The sequence below is a fragment of the Lissotriton helveticus genome, chromosome 8 (assembly GCF_964261635.1).
Source record: "Lissotriton helveticus chromosome 8, aLisHel1.1, whole genome shotgun sequence".
Taxonomy (NCBI): Eukaryota; Metazoa; Chordata; class Amphibia; order Caudata; family Salamandridae; genus Lissotriton; species Lissotriton helveticus.
In genome coordinates, this window is record NC_136069.1 from 603,723,992 (window position 1) to 603,738,144 (window position 14,153).

At 38.7% G+C, this 14,153-nt stretch overlaps 1 protein-coding gene across 1 annotated transcript in view; it reads right to left on the reverse strand.

The window, feature by feature from the left end:
• KLF12 (KLF transcription factor 12) overlaps window positions 1-14,153 on the reverse strand; it is a 1,139,352-nt gene that overhangs the window by 308,083 nt on the left and 817,116 nt on the right. The window contains exon 7 of the mRNA XM_078657427.1: window positions 9,762-9,897. Within this exon, the coding sequence (XP_078513553.1) occupies window positions 9,762-9,897 (136 nt within the window). The remainder of the gene's footprint in view (window positions 1-9,761; window positions 9,898-14,153) is intronic.

The following is a 14,153-nucleotide window of genomic DNA, read 5'->3' on the forward strand; positions in this document are numbered from 1 at the left end:
GATTCACAAAGGTCTCTGCACTCATGGGAGAGGCCCCACAGTCATGGGGGAACCTCGTGAGCATATCTAAAAAAAGAATTCTAGCAACCAACCTACTTCCAGAATAACTGAGGATGTTGATCTTGTTCCCTTTAAAGCCATGACTGGGAATACTCATTCACAGGCTGAAGCAAATCTGTTGTCTGGTGCAGAATCTAAGACATGTAATTGTCTTTGAGTTTTGGGAAATCAATTATGCCCTTTTTAACATCAAACATGAAATATTGACATTGAAATCATGATTTATTTCTCTTGGCTCCCTCCAAAATACTTCCAATGTTAACATATTCTTTGTGAACCCCTGCGATTGGATATTATTGACGAGGTATGCAATCATAAGCAAGCCAGGTAAAGTCATGGTTTTAATTTTTTCTCCTAAGCATAATCTCAAGGTCTGCCCAATGTTCTGTATCCATCTGTAAACACGATGAGTCAGCTCTAAGTAGGATATCCTTCACTAACCTAGAAATTAAAATGCCAGGCTATTGTTCGAAGTTGAAACTCAGGCAAAGTCCTATTGAAGGAACCTTTTGATCTGAACATTTGTAAAACTGTATTCCAGTTATATTAAAAGGAAATGGTACCCACTGCTTGTGGGCAAAATTAAACCATTGTGCTTTTCTCAGCCCTGTCTTTCTTATCAGACCTGCATAACTCCTCCTTCCCGTGTCACTAAAATAAGAGAAGAGAACCAGTCGACTTGGCACTGAGAATAAACCAGCAAATGCTAAATTTAGTTCATGTGTCCCCTTTCCTAAATACCAGCCTTAATTGTTGTCTTCTTTCATGAATGCATTTAGGGCATAATAGAAAACAGTGAATCAATTGATCAAGGGTCTTTCTATTGAAAATTACATACAGCAGGTCCTAAAATATTTTTGAACCACATGACAGAACTAGTTGGCCCAAACGGAAAAGAAGCAAACATCTGCACAAAGTCGGGCACACATTTTCTTCCATTTCCATACTTTATTTTGCAGAGAAATGTTTTTCATTTTTGTATTTTTCTTTACTCCTGATTAGAATCGATTGAGATGTTCCTCATCTTTTTTCTCTCAGCGTGGACTTTATCAATATCCACTGAGTGGTGTGTTTGGCTAAGTGACTATCTATGTAAAAGTCAGATTTTGTACATTGACTCTCCAATTTCAATCTAATTTTCTTTGTGATAGAAGTTTGCTGTCTCTATCGAATTGAGCTCAGAGTTTAGGTATAGGAGACCTTAAATAATTCATGTTTCTAAATGGCAGTTCAACACAGTTAAACCCAGTTTCCATCTCAATGCTTCTATCTCTACTGCATACCCGATAACTTCTCCAGGGTTTTGCCTTTAACGATGTATATATTTGGAAAGCTTTCAATAAAAAAGAAGACAGTCCACAGGACACAATCTTATCTTATCTTGATATGCTTGCAATGAGGGTCCCACCAAATGTCCACCATACCTTTTATTAACTAATGACAGTCTTTGGAGAGCTGCGAAACCCTTCGATGTAATCCTTTGGACCTGCGACTTACAAGCAGGAACTTTAGGTACCTATAAAAAGTCGACCTTTCCAACTTACTTTTCTCAAAACACCAAGAGAACCTCGCGTTTCACCTTCCAAATTTCAATAACTAAAGTTTTTACTATTTCTAACTCAATCTGTAATCCTTGCTTTAATTGCTCAAAGCATCCAGTAGCCTCTGAAGGCATACTTGGGTGAGGTCAAATAGAACTAAGTCATCAGCATAAAAAAAGACAAGCATTTTATGTTGGTGTATTGTGTTGCTTATTTATTGACTGCTATAAAATCCACATTTGCACTAGTCTCTATACTCAACACCGTTCTTTACCAACAAGAACAATATTTATGGTGAAATCAATAGGTGAGCTCTAGCATATAATCGTAAATGATTTAACTGCCGAGCTACTATCAGGTAATTTTCTAGCATAGGATGATCTTTCCAAAACCGTCAACCATGAGCTTCTAAAAGGCTTCTACAGCTCCAATAGGGCGTGGGAGTTTGTGGGGTTATTAAAAAGGAGGGTAACCTAGAATATGTAAATTTAAAAATGTCAAACACTTGAGTCTACTTCACCCAGATTTATGCCACTTTAGAGAACAAAATGATCATTCTAGAGATGTTAGTTGAACACATCTGCTATGCTGATGATAACGATTGCTGGCGCACAATCACCAGTTAAACTATGCCGTGCTAGCAACGGAGGTAAGAAACAATTAGACCCCATCTAATTACACCACCCTAGATGCTCATCAACCACTACTGATGATTTAATTTAACCCTACTCATGAACTATTGTTTTTTTTTGTTTTATATAGCGCAAACTAGACCCGAGACATCAGATATCAGAGCGCTTTACATGAGCATCAGTTTCGTTACATGAGTACACATTTTTTTTTTTGTAGGCACGGGGAAATTAAGTGATTTGTCCAGAATCACAAGATGTTGAGCGTCATTGCTGAAACTCATACCCCGCTTACCAGCTTCAAGGTCGACAGCTCTAGCCACAAGGCTACATCCTCTCATTATTAGAAGGTGGAATTGCTTGATTGAAAAATGTTTTTACTCTGCCTAACACAGATAGTAATTTTAACCTCAAAAAGATATGGACAATTGTCTGAGATGGGGGTCATCTGGTCTCCACGTCTAAGTGTACGTTTGTATGCCTAAAGAACAGCCTGTAGAGGTATACTCACCAACATGCTCTGCAGGTAACTTGAATTATTTGCCATCATGTATGCCTTTCCCTCTATTCTTTTATCACATCCCAAGTATCCGAAGAACTTGTTATTAAGTGCATAACAAAAACATAACTAGTGCATATATGATCCTTAAATCGTTTTCTTGGTGTACAAATATTTCAATATATTAAAAAAATGTTTTAGTATATTTAATAAATTCATAACACCCCCCCAAACTGCTGTTTTTACGCAACATCTTTAAGATATTTTTTTAATGACATCCATAATTATTAATTTAAACAAAATATGTTTTGCAGATTGTACAATATGGAGTTCTAAATAATTGTGTATTTATTACATAAAACTCCAAGTCAAAAAACATATTAGCTTTTATATTTATGTTATTTTAAGTAATTATATAATTGGAACTGTAGCTTCAATATTAATTCTACGCTTTTAAATACGTGGTCAGCTGCAAATAGAAATAACATAAAAACATGCAAAGTCAGTAGAATTCCATATAATTGAAAGGTCAACTAGACATATTTACATTATAAGAAAGACCTGGGGCATAGCTGTGTTAGAGCAAATGTATCAAGGGAACTATATTTGACGTGCGTAACACATAATGTTAAAGGTCATTGTGATGACATATCCATGAACTTTCTCTCCAGATATTTTTCAGTGTCTTAAAAAATGATATTCCTTAGAGCTTCTAGAAGAATGTTTATACAAATAAGATCATTAGCAGTGCAAAATATACTTCTAGAAAGTGAAACATGAATGCATGGGTTTGGTGCATCATAATGATATCTCGGTACAGATTTGAAACTATAAGAATGTAGATTATTATTTGGAGTGGCATGACTTCCCACCTCAAGGAATAACAACACTCCCTGTCAAAGTAAACTCTCAAAGTCACTGAATTAACCTGAGCTGGACCTTCTTGTAGCTATGCCGTAGAACTGACAGTTTTAATTTACAAAGGGCCTCATTGATGAAGGCCTTGCAACACTTTTGCGCCGCCGTTGTGTCACTTTTTGTGACGCAGCAGCTCCGTAAACAATGTGCCACATTTCACCCTATTTACAAAGTGATACATCTAAGCAGATGGGTCACCTTGTAAAGCCATCCACTACATTTTACCTGCATCAGTTATATTGTAAGCAGGGTGGGCGTTCCCCGTAAGAAAACCTCGTAGAAGTGTTGCAGTGAAATCTATGAGATTTCACTGCAACACCTCTAGGATGCTACTGTGTCAAAACCTTACGCCCTATAGGCCCAGACTGACCCCATGCAATGCTGGAGTTGCGTCAAGCTTGTGACACAACTCCAGCAATGTGTGACCTTTGTGCCGATAGACACGTCAGGATTCCTGACGTATCTGTCATTCCTTGCGACATGGACGTCGTATTAAATACAGCGCATCCATACTGTCGCAAGGAGGGTGCAGTGAAAACTGCTGCATCGCTCTTTTATCGCAGTAATGCAACAGTGCTCATAAATGAGGCCCAAAGTATTTATGCAGTGCCACAACAGTAATTATGTCAGAACATCAAACGATAAATCAGAAACATAGAGCAACATTTAATAAATTCAAGAAAACCAAAATGCTAAAAATCCAATAGGGGAACCGAAGATATGAATTTTTAAAGATTGAAGTATGAATAGCAGCAAAAAGCACAAAGGGCCAATGAAAGCAGTAGACCATAACCTAACCATGATTTGAGGCCAACCATAATACAGCTCTGGCCATATACATGTGGTTTGGTCCTAGTGAAAATATGGAAGACAAAAACTTTAAAAATGTTTCCAAGTCCCATTTTGAAAGGGGAATTTGTCCCTTTTTTGAGGAAAAGCACTGAAACTTCTTCTAGGTCCCAATACAGAATTGACATTTGTCAGTTTTTGAGAAGAAACATTTTCACTCAGCAGATGACAGAAACTGTAGCCACTGCAGTGGAATTGAAGGCTGGATATCTGAAGCAGGCTGATTCCACTGGGCCTCTTCAGTTTTGGAGACTTTGCATTAAACATTTTCTAAATCCGAACACAGAATAGGACTTACTTGTTTTTTCAGAGATGCTGGAGGCCTTGATCAGGACAAATCTGAAATTCAATCCGATGCCTAGGAACTGCGGGTATATTAACTAATCCGGTGGGTCCCTAAAACGCTCTGGAGCTCAGGGGGAAAAGTTTTCAAAAGTTCCAAACTTCCTTCCGGTGTGCAAACAACCATAGGAGTGGACTTCTAAGGCCCCAACAACCTCAACAGAGGGCATGAAGAACCTAGTCAGAAAAAATATAAGCTAATGTGCAAGGCAGCTCTGAAGACATTTGTAACATAATTTAAGTAGATAAGGGGGCATGGCTTGTGCGCCGCTGGGTAATGGCGGGTCGAGCTTGAGCTCCGGGGCAACGAAGGCCAATGAGGAGGTTTACGGTCCTCACAGGTGAGGGAGCTTCTTCAGAACCGGCGCTGCGGAGGTCGGAACATGCGGTGAGCAGCCTGGTCGCATTTGCGTTGCTCCCGCTGCCCGGTTTGAGAGTTTTGTGATCGCGACGTCCTTCTCCTCAGCATCTTCGCGGGCAGCCGCCATTTTGTCTCCCGGGGGCGGTGCTCACGCTTTTTCTCCCATACAGTTCTTCTCATGACAACTCTGTAGCAGACATGTATTGATGACGCTGTACGGAATTAGTATTTTGCCAATGGATACTTGAAGAGGATTTCCTTTATATCTGGAGTTTACTGGAGTTTCAGTGGGAAGCAAATATTCAAGCAATGTGAGCCTGTACATTTCCAGCTTTTCTTGGTGCAGTTTGTGTCTACTCTTGCTGCATTTCACTTACACATACACTTACTGGTGGTCTGGTCTTTGTGGGCGTTGTACGCAGCTTATATTTTGCCTGAGGTTGTGACGCTGAGCCGTCTGGCTGTCTCCTGAGACCTGCTAGTCAAAATGGTGGCTTATACAATTTGACTTGTCTGTCGTAGGTGCTTTTGGATAGCTCTGCCTACCTGTCTCTTTTTACTGTTATCACTTCACTACTTTTTTAGAAGAGACTACACAGTGCTGTTTTCATCGCTGTAAGACAGTAAGAGTTCTTATTTTTCTGGCCCTGAACTGCCCACTTTGCTGATTCCCAGGGAGCTGTTTTTGAACGGTGAGGTGTCTGGTGCTACTTCGGCAGAGTTAATATACGTTGTGGGCTTTTGCATTATCTTTATTGCCTCTTCCCATGGCAGATAACATGGGCCTTTCTCCCAAAACCAAGGACTCTAAAGGAAACCTTAAATGATCTAAGCAAACTTCTCCTACTCTAGAACTTGTACCAAAAGATTCTGGCACTACGTTGGATGCTATTTTATCTCGCCTAAACACTGTTCATGATATTGCGCAGTCGACTAAAACGAATACCGACTTACTACAAGTGGAGATTGCGGCAATCATAAATGACTTTAAGAGCTTATCACTTCGTGTTTCTACTGCTGAATCACATATAAGTGGTGTGGAAGATACTGTGCAACAACAGTCTAAATAAATGCAACAGATGGAACGCTCCTTGTCTGCGTTGCGGAGACATCTTACGGAGCAGGAAGATAGGAATCATAGAAGTAATCTGCGTATCTTTGGCTTGCCCGAGGATGCAGAGAAATCAGCACCATCAATGCTAGACTTTTTGCTCCATTGGATCCCTACTGTGTTGCAGATTTCTTTTCAGAAGGACTTTGAAATAGTACGTGCTCATAGGGTTCCTACATTTAGACCGAAGTCTTCACCTCATCCTAGACCTGTGGTCTTTAAACCATTGCGACATCAGCATTCTGAACAAATCTTGGCTCAGATGAGGAAAATCAAAGCGATTAATTGGGAGGGCCACAGAATTGTCATCTCCCAAGATTTTGCTAGAGACACTGTTATCAGACGGAAAGGATTTCTCAATCTACGAAGAAGATTGCTTGACATGAACATTCTGTTCTCTTTTGCTGGTCCTTCGCACTTTCGCATAACTTTTAGAGGTTGCACTCAGATTTTTTATGAGCCTTCGGATCAATCAACCTTTTTGGATAATCAGACGGAGTCCCAGATGGAATCTTTTTCTTCTCCTGGTTCTTCTGGTACTTGAGTGTTGTTTGCTGGGATGTTTGTAATTCTACTTACTTGTTTTGCTAGATCCATGCGCTAATGCTACGGTCTTTGCTCCTACATTTAAGTAACAGTTAGGCGATGTTTCCAATGTTTGACATGTTCTAACGCTTTTCTTGCAGGTTCTGCTCTTTTGTCAAAGGATGCGTCTCTTTTAGCTCTATTGTTGATGGTTTTCTTTTTCTTTTTCTTCTGTTTTGTTAGTGTTTTTCCTGTTTCTTTGTTTTTACTTTGTTTTTCTATTCTTTCTTAGTGCTGTTTCTTTCCTTTTAGTGTTGCATATTGCTGTGACAATATTATTATATTTTGTCCGTTGCTCCTTGATATCTCTTGGTTTTCATTAAATAGGTCTACTTTTCTCTTTTTCTACGTGAGTCTAAAATATTTATTTATGTTTTCTTGAAGTCTTGTCCGCTGTTTAGAGCAATCTTTTCGTCCTCTTGTTCCTACCCAATGGTGTGTTTGTCTCTTTATGGTGTATTATGCTGTATTAGATTGTTTATATGTTTGTCTCTCTGTGAGTATAGTGTACGATGCATTTCTCAATTTATGCATAGATAGGTCAAGTTATTAGTTCATATTTTTACTTTGACTAGGTTTCTTTCACTATTCTTATATTTGGTTCTAGATGCTAAGGCTCTATTTTTCCTGTTTTGATTAGTCTAGTGGTACTATGAAATACTTGTTCTTTGCTAATTGACAATTAACAATGTGATATATGAATTGGTATATATAACGTTCTTATGATGTTGTGATATATTTCTATTTACTTATGTTCCTTTGCTATATAATGCTTTATAGTAGTATATAGTGTGTTCTGCCTTGCTATGTATCACATGAATATGTATATGCTTCTCTTCTTAAGTATGGTTCATATTGATTGATGGTTCCTGAATTGACCGATTGTTTTTCATTAGTATATCTAATATAATGTATTTATATATGTATTCTGTGTTGCTTCTCTATATTGCCTCTGTTTCTTATTCTTTATTGATTTCTGCCTATGGGGGGTGGGTTTTTTCTCTTTCCCTTGTTGGCCTCCTTGCTTGCCTCTCCATGTTCCCCCCTCGCATGAATTTTGTCTATTATAGACTTCCCCTGGTGGGATCCTTTTTTTTTTTTCTGTCTCTTTTCTTCTTTTTTCTCTTTTCTTTTTCCAATCTTTACCTTCTCTTTATTTTCTTGGGTCTCCTGCTGGTTTCCATTATTTGTGGTTTCATTAGATTTGCTTTGTCTTTGTTGTATGGATGATACTGTTTTTGGATTATTTTCTCTGGCACCAAGTAATAGCTATGTTTTTGACTTTCCGCTATCATGCCAGGCTTGAACGTTTTATCACTTAATGTGCGTGGTTTGAATCACCCGGTGAAGAGGGCAAAAATTTTGGATTATTGTAAAAGCCTTTCTAGTGATTTAGTACTATTACAAGAAACCAAAATATCGTATAAAGAGGCCCTACTACTGCGAAAGGAGTAGGTCATTGATGTTGTGTGCTCTGAGGCCTTTGGTAAGAAGAATGGGGTGGTGATGATGATTTCCAAAAATTCTGGATTGACAGTGGTTACTGTGGAACATGATTCAGAGTGGTTGCTGACTCGCTTATCTTGATATTTATGTTATGAATATTTACACACCTACTAGTGATGATCCATCTTTTTGGCCTTGTATTTCTAAAAAGTTTTCAGATGTTCCTCATAATGGCAATTTGATTGTTGGAGGGGACTTTAATCTCCCTAAAGAGCCTATTTTGGATAAACACTCTGCTTTTAAATTTCGTCCCCCTAGGGCTCATAAACAGTTGACTAATATGTGTTCCTCCGCCAATCTTACTGATATGTGGCGATTACATCCCACTGGTAGCGACTTCACTTTTTTCTCTTCTCCTCATTCTAGTTTTTCTCGTATTGATGTATGTAAGCAGATATAACTGACAAGTTACTATGCTGCTATAGTTGTTCAAAACCAGCAAGCTTTCCTAGCATGGTTTTAAGACATAAGCATCATGAAGGAATATGTTTTATGTATGTATATGACAGATTTTTAAGTAAATATATTTTTTTGTACTGCAACGGTTTTAATTAACTATGCAAATAAAATGTACTTACTTACTGTTGCTACCAGTGGAGAAACATGTTTAAATATTGCACAAGTACATACTATGTGCAAGTAGCTTATGTTAACATACTTAGTGAAATATTTGTTTTCACTTGCCATTACATGTTAAAAGGGTGTTACATAATTGACACTTTGGCTGTGACTTTAGTTAGAATTTCTATATATAACCATACAGTGTTAATTTCTTGCCCACAGGAAATGCAGTCCTAAGGACCCCCAATTACACTTAGTTGTGAAAAAATGCAGATTAGCAGGTGCATATGCCAATTGTGCCTATTCTTTGTGTGCTTGACCTCTGTGCACTGTTTAGGCTAGTACACATGAGGTCAAGGGGCAGAGGGGCTGCAATTTACACCCTGCTCTTAATCGAAGTTAGTGCTAAGCAGTGTGCACAAGAGTTTGCACACATTTTAGCACTAACTACGGGGTCAAAGAAGCCCACAAGAGTGACAATACTTACTGCTAACAATAGTTTGCTTATAATAATTACATTCATATTATGATAAAATCCACTCAATGAACGATGCAGTGGAAAATTACCTAGATGAAAACGAGCAAATTAACATTTGAAAAGAATAATTGGAGACATATTAACATTTTTAAAAATTGCTAACAATGTTTACAAAATGAAAATGCAGAGAATAGCCTCCAAATAAGGGGAAACGCTGGCGCGAACTCGCAGAAAGTTAGAATGACAATGTACGACGGGTGTTTCCATTGGACATCGGACACCTTGGCAACGCTTCGCGTCTCGCGAGAATGTGATACTCACTCTTGCACTGCTCTGGCTATGGAAAGCGCTGTGGATCCAGTTTCATTAACGCTATCTAAGGTCACATTTGGCAGATCGTCGTCATCACTCTCACTTTTAATTTGCCTGGGAGAGAGTCCCCGGGGGTCAATGTGTGCTGTAAAGACAAAAAAAATGCAGCAGTGATTTAAAAGGGAACACAATATCAGCGTTAATGATGCCACACAGACATGCACGTGCGTAGTTAAAAGGAAATCAACCACATAATGTTAATGGAAAGCTACATCAGAACCATTTTCTTACTTCTGCAGAGAGAATGGTTAAAGTAAACACCGGAACAATTTTTTTTTTCTTATATTTAAAAAAATATACATATTTAATGTTTCTTTTATTTGACACAATGAGAAATGAATTAATCTAGAGCTTAATTCTGACACAATCGACTGTAGAGGTGGGCGGGCAAACACATTTCTAGAGAGAGTCGAGCCAAGGGTCTGGCTCTGATCTTAGATCCTCTATACGAGCAGAGCCCTGAAAATGTTTGTTATGTAAACTACACAAATAAACATCAAGTAAAACTTGATAAAGTCACTTTAATGTTCAGAAAATGTATTTCTTTAACTTGAAGCTTTGACTACAATAGGGCGAATTATAGCACTGTACGGAGAAGTGCTTATTAAAAATGTTAGTTTTTAAGTACAAACCATTAGTGTATTCAGATGTATGTTTTCCTAACCTTACTTACATAAAAAAAATGCATGGATTTGTTCACACTGGTGAAACACACCAGAAAACAAGTGAGGCCACTTTTGCTCAGGCCTCCTACGCCTGCTCAATACGCATACATTAATGGACCGGCCCAGCCAGAGAAAGGGAGTGACACTTCTGCCCGTTGATAAAAGGGAGGTAATGGACACCTATTTACCTCCAGAAAGGCCACTCAGGCACCCACTGGGCAGCTGGCAGCATCCAAACAACACATACACCGTCCAAATCGCCCCCCTAGGCTGCCCAAAGCAGCGCCCCACAACTGAAACTCGGATACCGTCCCCTCGGCCATTGCCCAAGTGCCCGCCTTACCAATCCGACCCTGTTCAGAGGCAAGACAATTGTTATGTAAACCCTGGTGGCCCAGTTTATTATAGAGCAACATTTTAGTCTAGTAAATCAAGCACAATAGGGTTTTGTACAACTGGTATTCTGAACTCACATATTTGAAAGTGCTTTCATACACAATAATGAATATAAAAGAGTTTTGGTAAAATAAATTAAGTGCCTAGGATCACACAATTAATTTAAGAGCAAAGCAGCGGTTTACCAAGGTTTTCTTCAATTTGTACAAATCTGTCAGTAAATGGTTCTTCAATTATGTGAATGTTTTGTGTTTACCTCTTCGCGCATTTTCTGCAGTTTTTAATAGTGGAAAGTCGATTCTAAGGCATTCCAGTTGTTTACATGAGCACCAGTTGCATTACACAAGGTCACATGCATTATTTATATGTCAGTAAGTCAAAATACTTTATTCGATTTCATTAAAATCATAAAAGATATAAAACATTTATATACATATAAAAATAGATATTGCACTTGCGTTATAATCAGTACATTGGGTTATAATCAATACATTGGGCCAGAAGTTAAAGCTACATAAGGTCTACAATTAATAAAAACTTCTTACAATACACTCAGTGGTGAGTTACATGATCTAATTCTTGACGCCGCCACTAGATAATTTGCCATGCAAAATATGATACGAGTGTTGCTCAGTGACTGGAGGTAGAGTAGTGCCGGCCTCACTTGAAGGAAGCCTGCCTCCCTTAAAATTGGCAACAAATATTTTTTCCGTTATATGCATGGGGAGTCTAAGTGGTTTCCCCAAAATCAAAGAATGTTGAGCTGACGCCAAGGCTTGCACCTGATTCCCCAGTTCCAAAGTCTGCAGTTCTGGCCATGATGCCACATCCTCGTAGGAGGGGGGCAGGGGAGAATTGCAGAAAAAAACCACAGGAAAGCGGGCTCGTTATGGGCTTGTGGTTCCAACAGGACCTCGATCAGAGCCAGGCTTCAGGCACAAGCCTGGCTCCAGCTCTCATTGGCACGCCCACATTTAATCGATTATTGTAATGTAATACCCATTATCGCAGTTATACTTAAATTCACTAATTGTATTGTTATTTGCCTTAATTAATAAAGCATGTATACTAAAAACACAGGTCAAGGATGTTTCTAGAGTTTTGGTGAGCTGGTTGCTAAATAAATTATCAGAGCTCCTTGCACAATTTGATGCTCTAACTGATTAAAAGTATATTTGCTCTCTAACTAAAAGTATATTTGCAAATGACATAAAATCACGCATCTCACATTTGTATTACTTTTATGTTGTTCCCAGTACTTAAAGACCTCTGGGGCAACAAACGCTTATTTTATAGATAAATGTTGATGGCACTTGGCATCACATTTACAGACAACTTGCTTGGGCTTAAGTTGCACAAGGTCTGCAATACCTTTGGTCAGTGAATAAGTATCTAGCTCAGTGCCATCAGGTGGACTTTAATATGTTTATGTTCTAGCATTATGGAATGCTTACATTGTTTTAACACACTCCGAATACTTCACTTGCCTCATATTGCAGGCAATGAGAGATCTCAACTGGTCAATCTTAAGAAACCAGGAATAGGTGCAACAAATATTCAAATAATAGTAAGAGATATACACAGTATGTTGGCGATTAGATTCCTTTTAACCAGTGTGAAATATAAAACAATATTGGAGTGCCTGCAACGCAAATTTACTTTTTATTATTCAAAAATATCTGTATTATCCCAAAGTAAACACAGCTGATAATGTGAAATATAACGCATAGACAAAATGACACTATTATAACGTAAAATTAGTATGGAGAAAATCTGCCTTTAGCAGCAAATTTGGGGGTTGGGTGGGTGGAGGCAGACATTCCAGGAAAGGGATACCTTGGAAATCTTAAACCACCCACAACTTGCAGGTTTGCGCGTATTCACAATACTTTGCAGTGCACATTTTGCTGTTCCTTCCTTTTTTCTTGTGATTTGCTAGGAAGTGTAGAGCACACCGTAAACTATCAGTCTATTTTAGTGCAATCTTACTTCGGAAAAGGTAATCATGACCCAGCTCTTAGCTTTTGCTGAAAACAATATTGTTTTGGAATTAGACCAGGGTTCAGTACTGAACCGGAAATTACCTCATTCATAGATGACCTCCGAATACTGTTGGACAGTGGAGGTTCAGTAGTAGACAAATTCTTGCACCCTGTTGGTGAGTTTCAGATCATTGACCATGACATATTATTATAATGCTTAAAAAAGAAACCATTAAGGAGACTGTGCTTAAATGGCTAAAATCCTTCACTTACAATGCATCTCAGCAAATTTAACTGGGCTTTTGCTCTTGGGCATCATCCAATGGGGCTACAAACTATGTTCACTGTTTTATACAACCTCTGCAGCTCAAATGGAATGACAATAAACTATCATACAACAAATATCATGATATTTGGCAAGAAAAAGCAAAACAAGGTGCCTGGTTGTTAAACAAATATTGTCTGCCTGTCTCAAATAAATACTAATATTTTGGATGCTGGTTGGTCAACAAGAGAGGTCACTCAACACATCTTAACTCATTAAAACTAAAATCTGCCTCACTAAAATTTGCCTTTTAAACCATATTGAAAAGTATAAAACATACAACTCGTGAACCGTTGCTGAAAGTAATCAATGCTAAACTGATCCAAACTCTGGCTTATGGCACAGAAGCTTTCCCAGGCAAGCTTAGAGTTTTTTTTAACAATGCCCGGAGTGTTGTCTTCAGGTCACTGTGCAACCTCCTGCATAAATCCTCACCATCTCATATCAGGATGGAATTTAAGCTGAGCGACCATCTTTTCAATCAGAAAGCCAGTCTTCTGAAATATATGCACTCAGCATGGGTCACGAAAAAGGTTCTTTGAAAAATATCCTTTGGCTAGAAGCTGCACTCACAAATAGCCTCAGTCCCTGAACGCTTGGTCAAACGCTCTTAAGGGTGCATTGGAGCTCAAAGGAACAGCAATTTATGGAATTTAAATCTGACTCATCAGCAGTTCAAAGCAGCACTACGCAAACAGGTCCATCCAGAATCCTTTGCGATTGACTGTCAAACTTTCGGGAACAGAGAGCACGCGGATTTGGTCTTTGAGAGCTAGGCTAACAGAGGGGTCCAAAATACATCACTGAAACATTTTCAGTGTAGTATAAAGTGAAGTTATGCCAACTTTGGATGGGTTGCTACTCATCATTGGCCTTTCTGCCCCCTTGGGTGCACCAACCCAACACCAACACTTGCTGCTTATGCGGCCTGGTCCAGGAATCATTAGCTCACTTGATCCGTATATGTCCCATC